This window comes from Chiloscyllium plagiosum, unplaced genomic scaffold (assembly GCF_037043375.1).
Source record: "Chiloscyllium plagiosum isolate Xiang-an unplaced genomic scaffold, Cpla_swu_hap1 HiC_scaffold_21, whole genome shotgun sequence".
Lineage (NCBI taxonomy): Eukaryota > Metazoa > Chordata > Chondrichthyes > Orectolobiformes > Hemiscylliidae > Chiloscyllium > Chiloscyllium plagiosum.
The window spans coordinates 55,607,948-55,632,912 of record NW_028270159.1 but is presented as its reverse complement, the minus strand read 5'-3'; the positions used below and the strand labels follow the sequence as shown (position 1 = coordinate 55,632,912).

Here is a 24,965-nt window from a genome sequence, read left to right as displayed (position 1 = left end):
CCTGCGCTGCGACACAGACGGTTCCGTCCTGCGCTGCGACACTGACGGTTCCGTCCTGCGCTGCGACACTGACGGTTCCGTCCTGCGCTCCATTATTGACGGTTCTATCCTGCGCTGCGACACTGACGGTTCCGTCCTGCGCTGCGATACTGACGGTTCCGTCCTGCGCTGCGACACTGACGGTTCCGTCCTGCGCTGCGACACTGACGGTTCCGTCCTGCGCTGCGACACTGACGGTTCAGTCCTGCGCTGCGACACTGACGGTTCCGTCCTGCGCTCCGACACTGACGGTTCCGTCCTGTGCTCAGACACTGACGGTTCCGTCCTGCGCTCCGATACTGACGGTTCAGTCCTGCGCTGCGTCACTGACGGTTCTGTCCTGCGCTGCGATACTGACGATTCCGTCCTGCGCTGCGACAATGACGGTTCAGTCCTGCGCTGCGACAATGACGGTTCAGTCCTGCGCTGCGACACTGACGGTTCCATTCTGTGCTCAGATATTGACAGTTCTGTCCTGCGCTCAGACACTGATGGTTCAGTCCTGTGCTGCGACACTGACGGTTCAGTCCTGCACTGCGATACTGACGGTTCAGTCCTGCGCTGCGACACTGACGGTTCCATTCTGTGCTCAGATATTGACAGTTCTGTCCTGCGCTCAGACACTGATGGTTCAGTCCTGTGCTGCGACACTGACGGTTCAGTCCTGCACTGCGATACTGACGGTTCAGTCCTGCGCTGCGACAATGACGGTTCAGTCCTGCGCTGCGACACTGACGGTTCCATTCTGTGCTCAGATATTGACAGTTCTGTCCTGCGCTCAGACACTGATGGTTCAGTCCTGTGCTGCGACACTGACGGTTCAGTCCTGCACTGCGATACTGATGGTTCAGTCCAACTCAGCGACACTAACGGTTCAGTCCTGCGCTGCGACACTGATGGTTCCGTCCTGCGCTGCGACACTGACGGTTCTGTCCTCCGCTGCGACACTGACGGTTCCGTCCTGCGCTGCGACACTGACGGTTCCGTCCTGCGCTGCGACACTGACGGTTCCGTCCTGCGCTGCGACACTGACGGTTCCGTCCTGCGCTGCGACACTGACGGTTCAGTCCTGCACTGCGACACTGTCGGTTCAGTCCTGCGCTGCGATACTGACGGTTCAGTCCTGCGCTGCGTCACTGACGGTTCCGCCCTGCGCTGCGACACTGACTGTTCAGTCCTGCGCTGCGACACTGATGGTTCCGTCCTGCGCTGCGATACTGACGGTTCAGTCCTGCGCTGCGTCACTGACGGTTCCGTCCTGCGCTGCGATATTGACGATTCCGTCCTGCGCTGCGACAATGACGGTTCAGTCCTGCGATGCGACACTGACAGTTCTGTCCTGCGCTGCGATACTGACGATTCCGTCCTGCGCTGCGACACTGATGGTTCCGTCCTGCGCTGCGACACTGACGATTCTGTCCTGCGCTGTGACACTGACGGTTCCGTCCTGCGCTGCGACACTGACGGTTCCGTCCTGCGCTGCGGCACTGACGGTTCCGTCCTGCGCTCCATTACTGACGGTTCTATCCTGCGCTGCGACACTGACGGGTCTGTCCTGCGCTGCGACACTGACGGGTCTGTCCTGCGCTGCGACACTGACGGTTCCGTCCTGCGCTGCGACACTGACGGTTCCGTCCTGCGCTGCGACACTGACGGTTCCGTCCTGCTCTCAGATACTGACGGTTCCGTCCTGCTCTCAGATACTGACGGTTCCGTCCTGCGCTCCGACAGTGACGGTTCCGTCCTGCGCTGCGATACTGACGGTTCCGTCCTGCGCTCCGATACTGACGGTTCAGTCCTGCGCTGCGTCACTGACGGTTCCGTCCTGCGCTGCGATACTGACGATTCCGTCCTGCGCTGCGACAATGACGGTTCAGTCCTGCGCTGCGACACTGACGGTTCCATTCTGTGCTCAGATATTGACAGTTCTGTCCTGCGCTCAGACACTGACGGTTCAGTCCTGTGCTGCGACATTGACAGTTCAGTCCTGCGCTGCGACACTGACGGTTCAGTCCTGCACTGCGATACTGATGGTTCAGTCCAACTCAGCGACACTAACGGTTCAGTCCTGCGCTGCGACACTGATGGTTTGTCCTGCGCTCCGACACTGACAGTTCCGTCCTGCACTGCAACACTGACGGTTCAGTCCTGCGCTGTGACACTGACGGTTCAGTCCTGTGCTCAGATATTGACGGTTCAGTCCTGCGCTGCGACACTGATGATTCCGTCCTGCGCTGCGACACTGAATGTTCCGTCCTGCGCTGCGACACTGACTGTTCAGTCCTGCGCTGCGACACGGATGGTTCCGTCCTGCGCTGCGATACTGACGATTCCGTCCTGCGCTGCGACAATGATGGTTCAGTCCTACGCTGCGACAATGACGGTTCAGTCCTGCGCTGCGACATTGACAGTTCTGTCCTGCGCTCAGACACTGATGGTTCAGTCCTGTGCTGCGACATTGACAGTTCAGTCCTGCGCTGCGACACTGACGGTTCAGTCCTGCACTGCGATACTGACGGTTCAGTCCAACTCAGCGACACTGACGGTTCTGTCCTGCGCTGCGACACTGACGGTTCTGTCCTGCGCTCCGACACTAACGGTTCCGTCCTGCGCTGCGACACTGACGGTTCCGTCCTGCGCTGCGACACTGACGGTTCCGTCCTGCGCTGCGACACTGACGGTTCCGTCCTGCGCTGCGATACTGACGAGTCAGTCCTGCGCTGCGCCAATGACAGTTTCGTCCTGCGCTGCGACACTGATGGTTCAGTTCTGCGCTGCGACACTGACAGTTCCGTCCTGCGCTCAGACACTAACGGTTCCGTCCTGCGCTGCGACACTGATGGTTCATTCCTGCACTGCGACACTGACGGTTCCGTCCTGCGCTGCGACACTGACGGTTCAGTCCTGCGCTGCGTCACTGACGGTTCCGTCCTGCGCTGCGTCACTGACGGTTCCGTCCTGCGCTGCGATACTGACGATTCCGTCCTGCGCTGCGACAATGACGGTTCAGTCCTGCGCTGCGACACTGACGGTTCCGTCCTGTGCTCAGATATTGACAGTTCTGTCGTGCACTCAGACACTGATGGTTCAGTCCTGCGCTGCGACATTGACAGTTCAGTCCTGCGCTGCGACACTGACGGTTCAGTCCAACTCAGCGACACTAACGGTTCAGTCCTGCGCTGCGACACTGATGATTCCGTCCTACGCTGCGACACTGACGGTTCCATCCTGCGCTGCGACACTGACGGTTCCGTCCTGCGCTGCGACACTGACGGTTCCGTCCTGCGCTGCGACACTGACGGTTCCGTCCTGCGCTGCGACACTGACGGTTCCGTCCTGCGCTGCGACACTGATGGTTCTGTCCTGCGCTCTGACACTGACAGTTCCGTCCTGCACTGCAACACTGACGGTTCAGTCCTGCGCTGTGACACTGACGGTTCTGTCCTGCGCTGCGACACTGACGGTTCTGTCCTGTGCTGCGATACTGACGATTCCGTCCTGCGCTGCGACAATGACGGTTCAGTCCTGCGCTGCGACACTGACGGTTTCATTCTGTGCTCAGATATTGACAGTTCTGTCCTGCGCTCAGACACTGACGGTTCAGTCCTGTGCTGCGACATTGACAGTTCAGTCCTGCGCTGCGACACTGACGGTTCAGTCCTGCACTGCGATACTGATGGTTCAGTCCAACTCAGCGACACTAACGGTTCAGTCCTGCGCTGCGACACTGATGGTTCTGTCCTGCACTGCGACACTGACGGTTCTGTCCTGTGCTCAGATATTGATGGTTCCGTCCTGCGCTGCGACATTGACGGTTCCGTCCTGCGCTGTGACACTGACGGTTCCGTCCTGCACTGCGACACTGACGGTTCAGTCCTGCGCTGCGACACTGACGGTTCCATCCTGCGCTGCGACACTGACGGTTCCGTCCTGCGCTGCGATACTGACGGTTCCATCCTGCGCTGCGACACTGACGGTTCCGTCCTGCGCTGCGATACTGACGGTTCCGTCCTGCGCTGCGATACTGACGGTTCAGTCCTGCACTGCAACACTGACTGTTCCGTCCTGCGCTGCGACACTGACTGTTCCGTCCTGCGCTGCGACACTGACTGTTCAGTCCTGCGCTGTGACACTGACGGTTCCATCCTGCGCTGCGACACTGACGGTTCCGTCCTGCGCTGCGATACTGACGGTTCCGTCCTGCGCTGCGACACTGACTGTTCCGTCCTGCGCTGCGACACTGACGGTTCCGTCCTGCGCTGCGATACTGACGGTTCCGTCCTGCGCTGCGATACTGACGGTTCCGTCCTGCGCTGCGACACTGACTGTTCCGTCCTGCGCTGCGACACTGACGGTTCAGTCCTGCGCTGCGACACTGACGGTTCAGTCCTGCACTGCGATACTGATGGTTCAGTCCAACTCAGCGACACTGACGGTTCAGTCCTGCACTGCAACACTGACGGTTCAGTTCTGCGCTGTGACACTGACTGTTCTGTCCTGCGCTGTGACACTGACGGTTCAGTCCTGCGCTGCAACACTGACAGTTCAGTCCTGCGCTGCGACACTGACGGTTCCGTCCTGCGCTGCGACACTGACGGTTCCGTCCTGCGCTGCGTCACTGACGGTTCCGTCCTGCACTGCAATACTGACGATTCCGTCCTGCGCTGCGACACTGACGATTCCATCCTGTGCTCAGATATTGACAGTTCTGTCCTGCACTCAGACACTGATGGTTCAGTCCTGCGCTGCGACATTGACAGTTCAGTCCTGCGCTGCGACACTGACGGTTCAGTCCTGCACTGCGATACTGATGGTTCAGTCCAACTCAGCGACACTAACGGTTCAGTCCTGCGCTGCGACACTGACGGTTCAGTCCTGCGCTGCGTCACTGACTGTTCCGTCCTGCGCTGCGATACTGACGATTCCGTCCTGCGCTGCGACAATGACGGTTCAGTCCTGCGCTGCGACACTGACGGTTCTGTCCTGTGCTGCGACACTGACGGTTCCGTCCTGCGCTGCGATACTGATGGTTCCGTCCTGCGCTGCGACACTGACGGTTCCGTCCTGCGCTGCGACACTGACGGTTCAGTCCTGCGCTGCGTCACTGACGGTTCCGTCCTGCGCTGCGATACTGACGATTCCGTCCTGCGCTGCGACAATGACGGTTCAGTCCTGCGCTGCGACACTGACGGTTCTGTCCTGTGCTGCGACACTGACGGTTCCGTCCTGCGCTGCGATACTGACGATTCCGTCCTGCGCTGCGACACTGATGGTTCCGTCCTGCGCTGCGACACTGACGGTTCCGTCCTGCGCTGCGACACTGACGGTTCCGTCCTGAGCTGCGACACTGACGGTTCCGTCCTGCACTGCGACACTGACGGTTCAGGCCAGCGCTGCGATACTGACGGTTCAGGCCTGCGCTCCGACACTGACGGTTCCGTCCTGCGCTGTGACACTGCTGGTTCTGTCCTGCACACCGATACTGACGGTTCCGTCCTGCGCTCTGATCCTGACTTCAGTCCTGCGCTGCGACACTGACGGTTCCGTCCTGCGCTGCGCGCTGACGGTTCCGTCCTGCGCTGCGCGCTGACGGTTCCGTCCTGCGCTGCGACACAGACGGTTCCGTCCTGTGCTGCGACACTGACGGTTCCGTCCTGCGCTGCGACACTGGCGGTTCCGTCCTGCGCTCCATTACTGACGGTTCTATCCTGCGCTGCGACACTGACGGTTCCGTCCTGCGCTGCGATACTGACGGTTCCGTCCTGCGCTGCGACACTGACGGTTCCGTCCTGCGCTGCGATACTGACGGTTCCGTCCTGCGCTGCGACACTGACGGTTCCGTCCTGCGCTGCGACACTGACGGTTCCGTCCTGCGCTGCGACGCTGACGGTTCCGTCCTGCGCTGCGCGCTGATGGTTCCGTCCTGCGCTGCGACACAGACGGTTCCGTCCTGCGCTGCGACACTGACGGTTCCGTCCTGCGCTGCGACACTGACGGTTCCGTCCTGCGCTCCATTATTGACGGTTCTATCCTGCGCTGCGACACTGACGGTTCCGTCCTGCGCTGCGACACTGACGGTTCCGTCCTGCGCTGCGACACTGACGGTTCCGTCCTGAGCTGCGACACTGACGGTTCCGTCCTGCGCTGCCACACTGACGGTTCCGTCCTGCGCTGCGACACTGACGGTTCCGTCCTGCGCTGCGACACTGACGGTTCAGTCCTGCGCTGCGACACTGACGGTTCCGTCCTGTGCTCCGACACTGACGGTTCCGTCCTGTGCTCAGATACTGACGGTTCCGTCCTGCGCTCCGATACTGACGGTTCAGTCCTGCGCTGCGTCACTGACGGTTCTGTCCTGCGCTGCGATACTGACGATTCCGTCCTGCGCTGCGACAATGACGGTTCAGTCCTGCGCTGCGACAATGACGGTTCAGTCCTGCGCTGCGACACTGACGGTTCCATTCTGTGCTCAGATATTGACAGTTCTGTCCTGCGCTCAGACACTGATGGTTCAGTCCTGCGCTGCGACACTGACGGTTCAGTCCTGCACTGCGATACTGACGGTTCAGTCCTGCGCTGCGACACTGACGGTTCCATTCTGTGCTCAGATATTGACAGTTCTGTCCTGCGCTCAGACACTGATGGTTCAGTCCTGTGCTGCGACACTGACGGTTCAGTCCTGCACTGCGATACTGACGGTTCAGTCCTGCGCTGCGACAATGACGGTTCAGTCCTGCGCTGCGACACTGACGGTTCCATTCTGTGCTCAGATATTGACAGTTCTGTCCTGCGCTCAGACACTGATGGTTCAGTCCTGTGCTGCGACACTGACGGTTCAGTCCTGCACTGCGATACTGATGGTTCAGTCCAACTCAGCGACACGAACGGTTCAGTCCTGCGCTGCGACACTGATGGTTCTGTCCTGCGCTCCGACACTGACAGTTCCGTCCTGCACTGCGACACTGACGGTTCAGTCCTGCGCTGTGACACTGACGGTTCAGTCCTGTGCTCAGATATTGACGGTTCAGTCCTGCACTGCGACACTGACGGTTCCGTCCTGCACTGCGACACTGACAGTTCAGTCCTGCGCTGCGACACTGACAGTTCTGTCCTGTGCTCCAATACTGACGGTTCCGTCCTGCGCTGCGACACTGACGGTTCCGTCCTGCGCTGCGACACTGACGGTTCCGTCCTGCGCTGCGATACTGACGGTTCCGTCCTGCGCTGCGATACTGACGATTCAGTCCTGCGCTGCGACAATGACGGTTTCGTCCTGCGCTGCGACACTGACAGTTCAGTCCTGCGCTCCGACACTGACAGTTCAATCCTGCGCTGTGACACTGACGGTTCCGTCCTGCGCTGTGACACTGACGGTTCAGTCCTGCGCTGCAACACTGACGGTTCAGTCCTGCGCTGCGACACTGACAGTTCAGTCCTGCGCTGCGACACTGACGGTTCCGTCCTGCGCTCCGATACTGACGGTTCAGTCCTGCGCTCCGTCACTGACGGTTCCGTCCTGCGCTGCAATACTGACGATTCCGTCCTGCGCTGCGACAATGACGGTTCAGTCCTGCGCTGCGACACTGACGGTTCCATCCTGTGCTCAGATATTGACAGTTCTGTCGTGCACTCAGACACTGATGGTTCAGTCCTGCGCTGCGACATTGACAGTTCAGTCCTGCGCTGCGACATTGACAGTTCAGTCCTGCGCTGCGATACTGATGGTTCAGTCCAACTCAGCGACACTAACGGTTCAGACCTGCGCTGCGATACTGATGGTTCCATCCTGCACTGCAACACTGACGGTTCCGTCCTGCGCTGCGACACTGACGGTTCCGTCCTGCGCTGCGACACTGACGGTTCCGTCCTGCGCTGCGACACTGACGGTTCAGTCCTGCGCTGCGACACTGACGGTTCAGTCCTGCACTGCGACACTGTCGGTTCCGTCCTGCGCTGCGATACTGACGGTTCCGCCCTGCGCTGCGACACTGACTGTTCAGTCCTGCGCTGCGACACTGATGGTTCCGTCCTGCGCTGCGATACTGACGGTTCAGTCCTGCGCTGCGTCACTGACGGTTCCGTCCTGCGCTGCGATATTGACGATTCCGTCCTGCGCTGCGACAATGACGGTTCAGTCCTGCGATGCGACACTGACAGTTCTGTCCTGCGATGCGATACTGACGATTCCGTCCTGCGCTGCGACACTGATGGTTCCGTCCTGCGCTGCGACAATGACGGTTCAGTCCTGCGCTGCGACACTGACGGTTCCGTCCTGCGCTGCGACACTGACGGTTCAGGCCTGCGCTGCGATCCTGACGGTTCAGGCCTGCGCTCCGACACTGACCTTTCAGGCCTGCGCTCCGACACTGACGGTTCCGTCCTGCGCTGCGACACTGACGGTTCCGTCCTGCGCTGCGATACTGACGGTTCAGTCCTGCACTGCGACACTGACGGTTCAGTCCTGCGCTGCGACACTGCTGGTTCTGTCCTGCACACCGATACTGACGGTTCCGTCCTGCGCTCTGATAATGACTTCAGTCCTGCGCTGCGACACTGACGGTTCCGTCCTGCGCTGCGCGCTGACTGTTCCGTCCTGCGCTGCGACGCTGACGATTCCGTCCTGCGCTGCGACGCTGACGGTTCCGTCCTACGCTGCGACGCTGACGGTTCCGTCCTGCGCTGCGACGCTGACGGTTCCGTCCTGCGCTGCGACGCTGACGGTTCCGTCCTGCGCTGCGACGCTGACGGTTCCGTCCTGCGCTGCGACGCTGACGGTTCCGTCCTGCGCTGCGGCACTGACGGTTCCGTCCTGCGCTCCATTACTGACGGTTCTATCCTGCGCTGCGACACTGACGGGTCTGTCCTGCGCTGCGACACTGACGGGTCTGTCCTGCGCTGTGACACTGACGGTTCCGTCCTGCGCTGCGACACTGACGGTTCCGTCCTGCGCTGCGACACTGACGGTTCCGTCCTGCTCTCAGATACTGACGGTTCCGTCCTGCGCTCCGACAGTGACGGTTCCGTCCTGCGCTGCGATACTGACGGTTCCGTCCTGCGCTCCGATACTGACGGTTCAGTCCTGCGCTGCGTCACTGACGGTTCCGTCCTGCGCTGCGATACTGACGATTCCGTCCTGCGCTGCGACAATGACGGTTCAGTCCTGCGCTGCGACACTGACGGTTCCATTCTGTGCTCAGATATTGACAGTTCTGTCCTGCGCTCAGACACTGACGGTTCAGTCCTGTGCTGCGACATTGACAGTTCAGTCCTGCGCTGCGACATTGACAGTTCAGTCCTGCGCTCAGACACTGACGGTTCAGTCCTGCACTGCGATACTGATGGTTCAGTCCAACTCAGCGACACTAACGGTTCAGTCCTGCGCTGCGACACTGACGGTTCAGTCCTGCGCTGCGACACTGATGGTTCCGTCCTGCGCTCCGACACTGACAGTTCCGTCCTGCACTGCAACACTGACGGTTCAGTCCTGCGCTGTGACACTGACGGTTCAGTCCTGTGCTCAGATATTGACGGTTCAGTCCTGCGCTGCGACACTGACGGTTCAGTCCTGCGCTGCGACACTGATGATTCCGTCCTGCGCTGCGACACTGACGGTTCCGTCCTGCGCTGCGACACTGACGGTTCAGTCCTGCACTGCGACACTGAATGTTCCGTCCTGCGCTGCGACACTGACTGTTCAGTCCTGCGCTGCGACACGGATGGTTCCGTCCTGCGCTGCGATACTGACGGTTCAGTCCTGCGCTGCGTCACTGACGGTTCCGTCCTGCGCTGCGTCACTGACGGTTCCGTCCTGCGCTGCGATACTGACGATTCCGTCCTGCGCTGCGACAATGATGGTTCAGTCCTACGCTGCGACAATGACGGTTCAGTCCTGCGCTGCGACATTGACAGTTCTGTCCTGCGCTGCGACACTGATGGTTCAGTCCTGTGCTGCGACATTGACAGTTCAGTCCTGCGCTGCGACACTGACGGTTCAGTCCTGCGCTGCGATACTGACGGTTCAGTCCAACTCAGCGACACTGATGGTTCTGTCCTGCGCTCCGACACTAACGGTTCCGTCCTGCGCTGCGACACTGACGGTTCCGTCCTGCACTGCGACACTGACAGTTCTGTCCTGCGCTGCGATACTGACGGTTCTGTCCTGCGCTGCGATACTGATGGTTCCGTCCTGCGCTCCAATACTAACAGTTCCATCCTGTGCTCCAATACTGACGGTTCCGTCCTGCGCTGCGACACTGACGGTTCCGTCCTGCGCTGCGACACTGACGGTTCCGTCCTGCGCTGCGACACTGACGGTTCCGTCCTGCGCTGCGCCAATGACAGTTTCGTCCTGCGCTGCGACACTGATGGTTCAGTTCTGCGCTGCGACACTGACAGTTCCGTCCTGCGCTCAGACACTAACGGTTCCGTCCTGCGCTGCGACACTGATGGTTCATTCCTGCACTGCGACACTGACGGTTCCGTCCTGCGCTGCGTCACTGACGGTTCCGTCCTGCGCTGCGATACTGACGGTTCCGTCCTGCGCTGCGACACTGACGGTTCAGTCCTGCGCTGCGTCACTGACGGTTCCGTCCTGCGCTGCGTCACTGACGGTTCCGTCCTGCGCTGCGATACTGACGATTCCGTCCTGCGCTGCGACAATGACGGTTCAGTCCTGCGCTGCGACACTGACGGTTCCATTCTGTGCTCAGATATTGACAGTTCTGTCCTGGGCTCAGACACTGATGGTTCAGTCCTGTGCTGCGACATTGACAGTTCAGTCCTGCGCTGCGACAATGACGGTTCAGTCCAACTCAGCGACACGAACGGTTCAGTCCTGTGCTGCGACACTGATGGTTCTGTCCTGCGCTCCGACACTGACAGTTCCGTCCTGCACTGCGACACTGACGGTTCAGTCCTGCGCTGCAACACTGACGGTTCAGTCCTGCGCTGTGACACTGACGGTTCTGTCCTGTGCTCAGATATTGACGGTTCAGTCCTGCGCTGCGACACTGATGATTCCGTCCTACGCTGCGACACTGACGGTTCCATCCTGCGCTGCGACACTGACGGTTCCATCCTGCGCTGCGACACTGACGGTTCCGTCCTGCGCTGCGACACTGACGGTTCCGTCCTGCGCTGCGACACTGATGGTTCCGTCCTGCGCTGCGACACTGACGGTTCCGTCCTGCGCTGCGACACTGACAGTTCCGTCCTGCACTGCAACACTGACGGTTCAGTCCTGCGCTGCGACACTGACAGTTCCGTCCTGCACTGCAACACTGACGGTTTAGTCCTGCGCTGTGACACTGACGGTTCTGTCCTGTGCTCAGATATTGACGGTTCCGTCCTACGCTGCGACACTGACGGTTCCATCCTGCGCTGCGACACTGACGGTTCCGTCCTGCGCTGCGACACTGACGGTTCCGTCCTGCGCTGCGACACTGACGGTTCAGTCCTGCGCTGCGACACTGACGGTTCCGTCCTGCGCTGCGACACTGACGATTCAGTCCTGCGCTGCGACAATGACGGTTCCGTCCTGCGCTGCGACAATGACGGTTCCGTCCTGCGCTGCGACACTGACGGTTCCGTCCTGCGCTGCGATACTGACTGTTCAGTCCTGCGCTGCGTCACTGACGGTTCCGCCCTGCGCTGCGACACTGACTGTTCAGTCCTGCGCTGCGACACTGATGGTTCCGTCCTGCGCTGCGATACTGACGGTTCAGTCCTGCGCTGCGTCACTGACGGTTCCGTCCTGCGCTGCGATATTGACGATTCCGTCCTGCGCTGCGACAATGACGGTTCAGTCCTGCGATGCGACACTGACAGTTCTGTCCTGCGCTGCGATACTGACGATTCCGTCCTGCGCTGCGACACTGATGGTTCCGTCCTGCGCTGCGACACTGACGATTCTGTCCTGCGCTGCGACACTGACGGTTCCGTCCTGCGCTGCGACACTGACGGTTCCGTCCTGCGCTGCGACACTGACGGTTCCGTCCTGCGCTGCGACACTGACGGTTCCGTCCTGCGCTGCGACACTGACGATTCTGTCCTGCGCTGCGACACTGACGGTTCCGTCCTGCGCTGCGACACTGACGGTTCAGGCCTGCGCTGCGATCCTGACGGTTCAGGCCTGCGCTCCGACACTGACCTTTCAGGCCTGCGCTCCGACACTGACGGTTCCGTCCTGCGCTGCGACACTGCTGGTTCTGTCCTGCACACCGATACTGACGGTTCCGTCCTGCGCTCTGATAATGACTTCAGTCCTGCGCTGCGACACTGACGGTTCCGTCCTGCGCTGCGCGCTGACTGTTCCGTCCTGCGCTGCGACGCTGATGATTCCGTCCTGCGCTGCGACGCTGACGGTTCCGTCCTACGCTGCGACGCTGACGGTTCCGTCCTGCGCTGCGACGCTGACGGTTCCGTCCTGCGCTGCGACGCTGACGGTTCCGTCCTGCGCTGCGACGCTGACGGTTCCGTCCTGCGCTGCGACGCTGACGGTTCCGTCCTGCGCTGCGGCACTGACGGTTCCGTCCTGCGCTCCATTACTGACGGTTCTATCCTGCGCTGCGACACTGACGGGTCTGTCCTGCGCTGCGACACTGACGGGTCTGTCCTGCGCTGCGACACTGACGGTTCCGTCCTGCGCTGCGACACTGACGGTTCCGTCCTGCGCTGCGACACTGACGGTTCCGTCCTGCTCTCAGATACTGACGGTTCCGTCCTGCGCTCCGACAGTGACGGTTCCGTCCTGCGCTGCGATACTGACGGTTCCGTCCTGCGCTCCGATACTGACGGTTCAGTCCTGCGCTGCGTCACTGACGGTTCCGTCCTGCGCTGCGATACTGACGATTCCGTCCTGCGCTGCGACAATGACGGTTCAGTCCTGCGCTGCGACACTGACGGTTCCATTCTGTGCTCAGATATTGACAGTTCTGTCCTGCGCTCAGACACTGACGGTTCAGTCCTGTGCTGCGACATTGACAGTTCAGTCCTGCGCTGCGACACTGACGGTTCAGTCCTGCACTGCGATACTGATGGTTCAGTCCAACTCAGCGACACTAACGGTTCAGTCCTGCGCTGCGACACTGATGGTTTGTCCTGCGCTCCGACACTGACGGTTCAGTCCTGCACTGCGATACTGATGGTTCAGTCCAACTCAGCGACACTAACGGTTCCGTCCTGCACTGCAACACTGACGGTTCAGTCCTGCGCTGCGACACTGACGGTTCCGTCCTGCGCTGCGACACTGATGGTTCTGTCCTGCACTGCGACACTGACGGTTCCGTCCTGCGCTGCGACACTGACTGTTCCGTCCTGCGCTGCGACACTGACTGTTCCGTCCTGCGCTGCGACACTGACTGTTCCGTCCTGCACTGCAACACTGACGGTTCCGTCCTGCGCTGCGACACTGACGGTTCAGTCCTGCACTGCGACACTGAATGTTCCGTCCTGCGCTGCGACACTGACTGTTCAGTCCTGCGCTGCGACACGGATGGTTCCGTCCTGCGCTGCGATACTGACGGTTCAGTCCTGCGCTGCGTCACTGACGGTTCCGTCCTGCGCTGCGTCACTGACGGTTCCGTCCTGCGCTGCGATACTGACGATTCCGTCCTGCGCTGCGACAATGACGGTTCAGTCCTGCGCTGCGACATTGACAGTTCTGTCCTGCGCTCAGACACTGATGGTTCAGTCCTGCGCTGCGATACTGACGGTTCAGTCCAACTCAGCGACACTGATGGTTCTGTCCTGCGCTCCAATACTAACAGTTCCATCCTGTGCTCCAATACTGACGGTTCCGTCCTGCGCTGCGACACTGACGGTTCCGTCCTGCGCTGCGACACTGACGGTTCCGTCCTGCGCTGCGACACTGACGGTTCCGTCCTGCGCTGCGACACTGACGGTTCCGTCCTGCGCTGCGATACTGACGGTTCTGTCCTGCGCTGCGATACTGATGGTTCCGTCCTGCGCTCCAATACTAACAGTTCCATCCTGTGCTCCAATACTGACGGTTCCGTCCTGCGCTGCGACACTGACGGTTCCGTCCTGCGCTGCGACACTGACGGTTCCATCCTGCGCTGCGACACTGACGGTTCTGCCCTGTGCTCAGATACTGACGGTTCCGTCCTGCGCTCCGACACTGACGGTTCCGTCCTGCGCTGCGCCAATGACAGTTCCGTCCTGCGCTGCGACACTGATGGTTCTGTCCTGCGCTGCGATACTGACGGTTCTGTCCTGTGCTGCGACACTGACGGTTCCGTCCTGCGCTGCGATACTGACGGTTCTGTCCTGTGCTGCGACACTGACGGTTCCGTCCTGCGCTGTGACACTGACGGTTCCGTCCTGTGCTGCGACACTGACGGTTCCGTCCTGCGCTGCGACACTGACGGTTCCGTCCTGCGCTGCGATACTGACGGTTCTGTCCTGTGCTGCGACACTGACGGTTCCGTCCTGCGCTGTGACACTGACGGTTCCGTCCTGTGCTGCGACACTGACGGTTCTGTCCTGTGCTGCGACACTGACGGTTCCGTCCTGCGCTGCGATACTGACGGTTCTGTCCTGTGCTGCGACACTGACGGTTCCGTCCTGCGCTGCGACACTGACGGTTCCGTCCTGTGCTGCGACACTGACGGTTCTGTCCTGTGCTGCGACACTGACGGTTCCGTCCTGCGCTGCGATACTGACGGTTCCGTCCTGCGCTGCGACACTGATGGTTCTGTCCTGCGCTGCGATACTGACGGTTCTGTCCTGTGCTGCGACACTGACGGTTCAGTCCTGCGCTGTGACACTGACGGTTCTGTCCTGTGCTGCGACACTGACGGTTCAGTCCTGCGCTGTGACACTGACGGTTCTGTCCTGCGCTGCGACACTGACGGTTCAGTCCTGCGCTGCGATACTGACGGTTCTGTCCTGTGCTGCGACACTGACGGTTCAGTCCTGCGCTGTGACACTGACGGTTCTGTCCTGTGCTGCGACACTGACGATTCCGTCCTGCGCTGCGACACTGACGGTTCCGTCCTGCGCTGCGATACTGACGATTCCGTCCTGCGCTGCGACACTGACGGTTCCATCCTGCGCTGCGACACTGACGGTTCCGTCCTGCGCTGCGACACTGACGGTTCCGTCCTGCGCTGCGACACTGACGGTTCAGTCCTGCGCTGCGACACTGACGGTTCCGTCCTGCGCTGCGACACTGACGATTCAGTCCTGCGCTGCGACAATGACGGTTCCGTCCTGCGCTGCGACAATGACGGTTCCGTCCTGCGCTGCGACACTGACGGTTCCGTCCTGCGCTGCGATACTGACTGTTCAGTCCTGCGCTGCGTCACTGACGGTTCCGTCCTGCGCTGCGACACTGACGGTTCCGTCCTGCGCTGCGATACTGACGGTTCAGTCCTGCGCTGCGTCACTGACGGTTCCGTCCTGCGCTGCGTCACTGACGGTTCCGTCCTGCGCTGCGACACTGACGGTTCCGTCCTGCGCTGCGATACTGACGGTTCAGTCCTGCGCTGCGTCACTGACGGTTCCGTCCTGCGCTGCGATACTGACGATTCCGTCCTGCGCTGCGACACTGACGGTTCAGTCCTGCGCTGCGACACTGACAGTTCTGTCCTGCACTCAGATACTGACGATTCTGTCCTGCGCTGCGACACTGCTGGTTCTGTCCTGCACACCGATACTGACGGTTCCGTCCTGCGCACTGATACTGACTTCAGTCCTGCGCTGCGACACTGACGGTTCCGTCCTGCGCTGCGACGCTGACGGTTACATCCTGCGCTGCGACGCTGACGGTTCCGTCCTGCGCTGCGACGCTGACGGTTCCGTCCTGCGCTGCGGCACTGACGGTTCCATCCTGCGCTGCGACACTGACGGTTCAGTCCTGCGCTGCGACACTGACGGTTCTGTCCTGTGCTCAGATACTCACGGTTCCGTCCTGCTCTCAGATACTGACGGTTCCGTCCTGCGCTCCGACACTGACGGTTCCTTCCTGCGCTGCGATACTGACGGTTCAGTCCTGCACTCAGACATTGACGGTTCCGTCCTGCGCTGCGATACTGACGATTCCGTCCTGCGCTGCGACAATGACGGTTCAGTCCTGCGCTGCGATACTGACGGTTCCATCCTGTGCACAGATATTGACAGTTCTGTCCTGCGCTCAGACACTGATGGTTCAGTCCTGTGCTGCGACATTGACAGTTCAGTCCTGCGCTGCGACACTGACGGTTCAGTCCTGCACTGCGATACTGATGGTTCAGTCCAACTCAGCGACACTAACGGTTCAGTCCTGCGCTGCGACACTGACAGTTCCGTCCTGCACTGCAACACTGACCGTTCAGTCCTGCGCTGTGACACTGACGGTTCTGTCCTGTGCTCAGATATTGACGGTTCTGTCCTGCGCTGCGACACTGATGGTTCTGTCCTGCGCTGCGACACTGACGATTCCGTCCTGCGCTGCGACACTGACGGTTCCGTCCTGCGCTGCGATACTGACGGTTCCGTCCTGCGCTGCGACACTGACGGTTCCGTCCTGCGCTGCGACACTGACGGTTCCGTCCTGCGCTGCGACACTGACGGTTCCGTCCTGCGCTGCGACACTGACGGTTCCGTCCTGCGCTGCGACACTGACGGTTCCGTCCTGCGCTGCGACACTGACGGTTCCGTCCTGCGCTGCGACACTGACGGTTCCGTCCTGCGCTGCGACACTGACGGTTCCGTCCTGCGCTGCGACACTGACGGTTCCGTCCTGCGCTGCGACACTGATGGTTCTGTCCTGCGCTGCGACACTGACGATTCCGTCCTGCGCTGCGACACTGACGATTCCGTCCTGCGCTGCGACACTGACGGTTCCGTCCTGCGCTGCGACACTGACGGTTCCGTCCTGCGCTGCGACACTGACGGTTCCGTCCTGCGCTGCGATACTGACGGTTCAGTCCTGCGCTGCGTCACTGACGGTTCCGTCCTGCGCTGCGATACTGACGATTCCGTCCTGCGCTGCGACAATGACGGTTCAGTCCTGCGCTGCGACAATGACGGTTCAGTCCTGCGCTGCGACATTGACAGTTCTGTCCTGCGCTCAGACACTGATGGTTCAGTCCTGCGCTGCGACATTGACGGTTCAGTCCTGCGCTGCGACAATGACGGTTCAGTCCTGCGCTGCGACAATGACGGTTCAGTCCTGCGCTGCGACATTGACGGTTCAGTCCTGCGCTGTGACACTGACGGTTCAGTCCTGCGCTGCGACACTCACGGTTCCGTCCTGTGCTCCGACACTGACGGTTCAGTCCTGCGCTCTGATACTGACGGTTCCGTCTTGCGCTGCGACACTGACTGTTCCGTCCTGTGCTCAGATATTGACGGTTCCGTCCTGCGCTCAGACACTGACGGTTCAGTCCTGCGCTGCGACACTGACGGTTCAGTCCTGCGCTGCGACATTGACGGTTCATTCCTGAGCTGCGACACTGATGGTTCTGTCCTGCGCTGTGACACTGATGGTTCAGTCCTGCGCTGCGACATTGACAGTTCTGTCCTGCGCTCAGACACTGATGGTTCAGTCCTGCGCTGCGACATTGACGGTTCATTCCTGCGCTGCGACATTGACGGTTCAGTCCTGCGCTGTGACACTGATGGTTCCGTCCTGCGCTGCGATACTGTCGGTTCCGTCCTGCGCTGCGACACTGACGGTTCAGTCCTGCGCTGCGACACTGATGGTTCTGTCCTGCGCTGTGACACTGATGGTTCCGTCCTGCGCTGCGATACTGTCGGTTCCGTCCTGCGCTGCGACACTGACGGTTCAGTTCTGCGCTCTAATACTGACGGTTCCGTCCTGCGCTGCGACACTGACGGTTCAGTCCTGCGCTGCGACACTGACGGTTCAGTTCTGCGCTCTAATACTGAAGGTTCCGTCCTGCGCTGCGACACTGACGGTTCCGTCCTGCGCTGCGACACTGACGGTTCCGTCCTGCGCTGCGACACTGACGGTTCCGTCCTGCGCTGCGACACTGACGGTTCCGTCCTGCGCTGCGACACTGACGGTTCCGTCCTGCGCTGCGACACTGACTGTTCCGTCCTGTGCTGCGACACTGACGGTTCCGTCCTGTGCTGCGATACTGACGGTTCAGGCCTGCGCTCTGATCCTGACGGTTCCGTCCTGCGCTGCGACACTGACGGTTCCGTCCTGCGCTGCGACACTGACGGTTCCGTGTTTCGCTGACATACTGGGATCAGATGTATTTCTTACACTTGGTGGTCAACTAGTTCAACAGGTAGAGTGTTTTTTTTGTGTTTTATCTGTGAATACTTTGAAATTATGTTCTATATCTTGGTGTAGGCTGCTATGGACTGTAGATATTTCTGTCTCCCAGATGGTTACGTTCTTTATCCCTGCTGTTTCTGCACTGTGCAGCTGTGGGTTTCTGTGTAGGCACCATTGCAGAGTCTCTTTGTTGACCTTCTGAATCTATCACTGATATTGTCACTGAGACGGTAGTGTCGTGGTAAGGTCACTGAGACAGTGTTAACCCATAGTAATGTGATTGATTCTTAACTAGTTGTGAAATTACCGAGCAAACCACTTAGCTGAAGAACAGTGAGGGATGGATAACATATCCTGACCTTGCCAGTGATCTCAAAATAAATATTTTAAAATCCAGAGCTCCAGAAATGTTGCTGAGTTGCTGTGTAAGGTGTGGTTTGTTTGACCCTCAAAGGGTATTGCAATATAGGAATGGTTCCTGAATCAGCATTTTGCGTTTTCATTCTTTTCCTGATGATTTTCTTTTCAGTGTCCATGAGCTCAGAATGATAGGATGGAGGGAGGGGGCCTCCCCCAGTTGCCAGACACTGTTCTCCTTGAAGTCTTCCTGAAGCTGGAACATCAAGACGTCCTCGCAGCTGGCACCACATGCAGGCAGTGGTATGGGGTGTCCCGCGACGAATTTCTCTGGAAGGACCTCTTTTATCGTTACTACAATGTGAATCGCTCAGTGCCTCGTCACCCAGGTTTGTCTGTTTGTCTATTTGTCCTGCTGGACAGTGTGCATTCGCAAGTGTGTCATACGTTGTTGAACACCTGCCTTCAGAACCGAAGGAGGGAATGCTTCAGTGCTTCTTGAGCCTCCGCCATTCAATATGGTAACAACTGACCTTTGACCTCAACCTCGCCTCTGAGGCCAGTATATTCTACCTTTCTCAGGTAATAGGCCAAACCTGAGCACAGTTCTCCAGATTTGATCTCAATAAAGCCTTATAGAATTACAGCAAGGCTTCCTGACTTCACATCTTGCACTCAGGACGAATATGCCTTTGGTATCCTTGCTGCATGTAGTTTTCTGAAGTGGTCCTTGTCCAAGCAGCTGGAATGAGAACTCTAGAAGCATGGATTGCAAGAAGAGCTCACGTGGCTGATTTTTCAATATTTTAATTTCAAATTAGCCTGTGAACGAAGTTGAGATTAGATTAGATTACTTTACAGTGTGGAAACAGGCCCTTCGGCCCAACAAGTCCACACCGACCCGCCGAAGCGTAACCCACCCATACCCCTACATTTACCCCTTACCTAACACTACGGGCAATTTAGCATGGCCAATTCACCTGACCTGCACATCTTTGGATTGTGGGAGGAAACCGGAGCACCCGGAGGAAACCCACGCAGACACGGGGAGAACGTGCAAACTCCACACAGTCAGTCGCCTGAGGCGGGAATTGAACCCGGGTCTCTGGCGATGCGAGGCAGCAGTGCTAACCACTGTGCCACCGTGCCGCCCAATTGGGTGCATCACAGAAATGGAAGATGTATCTTCCATTTCTGTGATGCACCCAAATTCCTGTGAATGCCAAATTTAATAGTTTTGCACCTTTTTAAAAAATATTCTGCCTTTCCATTTCTCTTCATATAGTTGTTAATTTCTTACTTGCCCACTTTGTCCTCTATCTGTCACCTTCCAGTCTATATGTCACTTCCCTTGTCTGTATGTCTCTGCAGTCTCCGGCTTCCTTTCACTGAATCCTTACGGTGTGGAGAGACGCCACTCGGCACATCGAATCCACATTGACACTCGGGACAGCGTCCCACCCAGACCCAGTGCCCCCCATAGCTCCGTCTCCCCGTAACTCCATATTTCCCATGGCTAATTCACCCAATCAGCACATCCCTGGACACTACAGGGCAAATTGGCATGGTCAATCCCCCTAACATGCGCATTTTTGGACTGTGGGAGAAAACTGGAGGACGTGGCAGAAAGCCATACAGCCATGGAGAGAATGTGCAAACTCCACACTCATGTTCACCCAAGGCTGGAATTGAAATGGGTCCCTCGCATTGTAAGGCACTGTGCCATCCTCAATTTTCCAATGGAGGTGTGTATAGTAAGCAAATTTAGATGTCTTACATGCAGATAGGTAAGGGCTATTCTGAAAATTGCTAAGGGCTCAACACCAGTCCTTCTAGTACTGTACCCTCTGTCCCAAAAACCACCTTTTCATTCATGCTTTCAAATCAGTCCTTACTCCCCGCTCATGTTGAATCCCTTGAGCATTAAATAAAAACCAACAGAACTGCGGGTGCTGTAAGCCAGAAACAAGAACAGATGTTGCTGGGAAAGCTCAGCAGGTCTGACAGCATCTGTGAAGAGAAATCCGAGTTAACGTTTTGGGTTCTGAGGAATGATCACCGGACTCAAAACATGAACTTTGGTTTCTCTTCACAGCTGCTGCCTGACCTGCTGAGCTTTTTCAGCAGCTTCTATTTTCGTTGCCCGTGAGCATTAAATTTGTGTAACAACCTCAGAGATGTTCTGAGGTTACGAAAGATATTGTATGATTGCAAGTCTTTTTCCTGATCTGGAGTGAATTTGCCTCTTACCCCAGACGTTAAATGGCAGTTTGTCTAGATTTCTTTCCTTCCCTTTAACGTTTTTTGAACTTGTGTACCGTTAGTGCACAGTAAGAAAGGTTAGTTCCCAAATTGTCTCAAAGCAGCTGGTCACCAGGAGCTTTTGGGCTAACTGGTTGCTTCGCATATGGTTTCTAGTGTTCTCAAGGAAGCATTCACCCTCCCATTATTAACTTAGCCATTTAATTGTTTTTGAATAAACCTGCTGTCTGTGATATTGCAAAAGTAGATGAGCAAAACTCCAAGTTGGGTTGGAAGCAAGAATTAGTCAAACAGATGTATTTCCCAGTTTTGAAAATAGGAAAGGAGGTAGAAAGAGGAAGTGTTGAGAAAAGGTGTTCAAGAGGACAGGTAATAAACGATCCAAGATAGAATGAAAGGAGCAGGAAATGAGTATGTACAGGTTACACGGAGAGACAATGGAGGCAATAGAGAGATTCAAATGGAAGTTCAGTGCCCCCCACCCACAGTCATCAGATGAGACTCCATTTTTTTCAGCGCTTTTATTCAAGCTTATGTAATCACATGTATCTGAATTCACCAGTTTCCTCATTTCCCCTTCCCCCACCTCACTCCAGCTCCAACCTTCCAGCTCAGCACTGTCCCCATGACCTGTCCTACCTGCCTATCTTCCTTTCCACCGATCCACTCCACCCTCCTCTCTGACCTATCACCTCCATCCCCACCCCCATTCACCCATTGTACTCTTTGCTATCTTCCCCCACCCGCACCCCCACCCCCACCTGCCCCCCCACCTGCCTCTCATTTATCTCTCCACCCTGCAGGCACCCTGCCTCTCTTCCTGATGAAGGGCTTTTGCCCGAAATGTCGATTTTCCTGCTCCTCGGATGCTGCCTGAACTGCTGTGCTTTTCCAGCACCACTATAATCTAGAATCTGGTTTCCAGCATCTGCAGTCCTTGTTTTTACCACACCAATCCTCTGAAGAGTATCCCACCCAGATCCATTCCCCTACACTATTGCTTTTTCCCTTGTCTAATCTATCCATCTGTGAACACTATGAGCATTGAGCATGGCCAGTTCACCTGACCTGCACATCTTTGGACTGTGGGAGGAAACCGGAGCACCCGGAGGAAACCCACGCAGACACAGGGAGAACGTGCAAACTCCACACAGTCACCTGAGGCTGGAATCGAACCTGGGACAGTGAGGCAGCAGTGCTAACCACATGATTGCAATTCATTTGCATCTGCTAATCAGAAATTAACATGGGTCATGGTTTTCCAATCAACTCCAAGATTAAGAATTCATGCTGAATCAAACGAAAGGTACAATTTCAGTATTTATAAGGAAGGAGTGAACACTCCTCCCTGTGACAAAAAATCCACTCTGTTTGAGTCTGCGAAAAGAAAAACATTCTCTGCTGGCAGCTGCATTCGAGTTTCAACCTGATGTTTGAATCAAATGCTTTAGTAAAGTCCATGTGGACAATATCCATTGCTCTACCCTCATCAGTAAATTTTGTTACTTTGTCAAAGAAAATCAATCAGGTCTGTGAGACAAGGCTTCCCAACATGGCCTGTAATTTCCTGGATGATCCCTGCTGTCCTCCTTAAATAAAGAAACAACATTGGCTAGTCATCAGTCATTTGGGACACCACTTGTGGCTGAAGAGGATACAAAGATCTCTGCAGGGGCCAGGAATTCCTCTTTTCCCACCTTCATTATCCTGGGATAAATATCATCAGGCACAAGCGATTTTTCTACCGTAATGTTTTTCAAGACATCTAACATCCTCCTTAATATTGAAATGCACCAGAATATTTGTAGGGATGTGTAGGTTAGGTGCTTTAGAGGGGATCGGTATGGACTTCGGTTGGGCCGAATGGCCTGTTTCCACACTGTAGGGATTCCGTTCTATGCTATTCTTCTGTTCTGTCCTATTCTATGCTAATATCAACATACCCTCTCTATATCATGAACACATGTTCCTGTAGGACACAGAACAGTACAGGCCCTTTGGCCCATGATGTTGCGTTGAGCATTTATCTCAATCTAAGATCAACCTAACCTACACACCCCTAAATTTACTGCTGTCCATGTGCTTGTCCAGCAATCACTTAAATGTCCCTAATGTCTCTGACTCTACTCCCACCACTGGCAGTGCATTCCATGCACCTACCACTCTCTATGTAAAGAACCTACTTCTGATATCTCCCCTATACCTTCCTCCAATCACCCTCATGACAGCCATTTCTGCCCTGGGGAATGGTCTCTGGCTATTTGCTCTGTCTATGTCTCTCATTACCTTGTACACCTCTATCAAGTCACCTCTCTCCCTTCTTCTCCCCAGTGTGAAAAGCCCAAGCTCACTCAACCTCTCTTAAACATGCCCTCCAATCCAGGCAGCATCCTGGTAGATCTCCTCTGCACCCTCTCTACAGCATCTACATCTTTCCTATAATGAGGTGACTAGAACTGGACACAACATTCCAAATGTGGTCTAACCAGGGTTTTGTAGAGCTGCAGCAAAACCTCGCGGCTTTTAAACTCAATGTCCCTGCTAATAAAAACCAAAACATAGTACACATTCTTAACAACCTTGTCAACTTGTATGGCAACTTTCAGGGATCTATGTATGCGGACCCCAAGATCCCGCTGTTCCTGCACACTGCCAAGAATCCTGTCTTTAACTCTGTATTCAGCATTCAAATTTGAACTTCCAAAATGAATCTCTTCGCATTTATCCAGGTTGAACTCCAACTGCCACTCCTCTGTTCGGTTCTGCATCCTGTCAGTGTCTTGTTGTAGTCTGCAATAGCCCTTGACGCTATCTACAACACCACTGACCTTTGTGTCATCGGCAAACTTACTAACCCACCTTTCCACCTCATCTATAGCTCTGGTTCCCATCCCCTGCCAAACTAGTTTAAACCCTCCCAAAGTGCTCCAGCAAATCTCCTGCCCAGGACATTAGTGCCCTCCAGTTTAAGTGTAACCCGTCCTTCATGTACAGGTCCCACCTTCCCCTCAATGATCTACATACCTGAAGCCCTCCCTCCTGCACCAGCCCTGTAGCCACGTATTTAGCTGCATTTGCTCCCTGTTCCTCTCCTCACTAGCACATGGCACCAGTAGTAATCCTGAGGTTACTACTCTGCTCATCCTGCTTTTTAGCTTCCAACCCTAACTCCCTGAAATCACCTTTTAGACCCTCATCCATTTTGCTAGCAATATCACTGGTGCCAATGTGCATCACGACTTCTGGCTGCTCACCGTCCCTCATCACAACCTTATAGACTGGATCTGAAACATCCCAGACCCTGGCGCCTGGGAGGCAACATACCTTCCTGGAGTCCTGTTCATGACCACAGAATCTCCTGTCCGTTCCTCTATTGAGTCTCCTACCACTAGCGTTTTTCTATTCTCCTCCCTTCCCCTCTGAGCCACAGAGCCAGGCTCAGTACCAGAGACCTAGCCACCATAGCTTTCCCCTGGTAGATCATTCCCCTCTAACAGTATCCAAAACGGTATACTTATTATTGAGGGGAACGGCCAAAGGGGATCCCTGCACTGTCTGCCTGTCCCCTGACTGTTACCCATCTACCTTTTTCCTGTACCTGAGGTGTGACTACCTCCCTGTAACTCCTCTCTATTGCCCCCTCCTCCTCCTGAATGACCTGAAGTTCACCCAGCTCCAGCTCCAGCTCCAGTTCCAGTTCCCTATCGCAGTTTCTGTGGAGCTTGAGGCGGGTGCACTTCCCATAGATGAAGTCAGTGGGGACACTAGTGGTGACCCTTACCTTCCAAATCCTACAGGAGGAGCATGCATCTGCCCTAACATCCATTCCCACTGTTCTGAATTCCCAAAGAAACTATTGAAAAATAAACTAGGATCCTTACCAAATCGGTGCACAGAACCTTTTTTATTGTTAGAGGAGGTGGATGGGTGGGAGACACTACCTTAGTAGTGTTTCGGGTAAAGCAACCACCCAAATATATTACCTCACTTATTCGGCAGTCCCGTGTCCGCTCCTGCTCAGCGTGCACTCCACCTGTTCTGGAGATAAGTAATTAGA

At 56.8% G+C, this 24,965-nt stretch overlaps 1 protein-coding gene across 2 annotated transcripts in view; it reads left to right on the top strand.

Annotated features, from left to right (window-relative positions):
- The window catches only part of fbxw5 (F-box and WD repeat domain containing 5), a 183,850-nt gene that overhangs the window by 119,807 nt on the left and 39,078 nt on the right, over positions 1 to 24,965 (top strand). For both annotated transcript variants that reach the window (XM_087998593.1, XM_087998592.1), the window contains exon 2: positions 18,819 to 19,035. In XM_087998593.1, coding sequence (XP_087854719.1) covers positions 18,843 to 19,035 — 193 coding nt within the window. In that variant the 5' untranslated portion in view covers positions 18,819 to 18,842. The remainder of the gene's footprint in view (positions 1 to 18,818; positions 19,036 to 24,965) is intronic.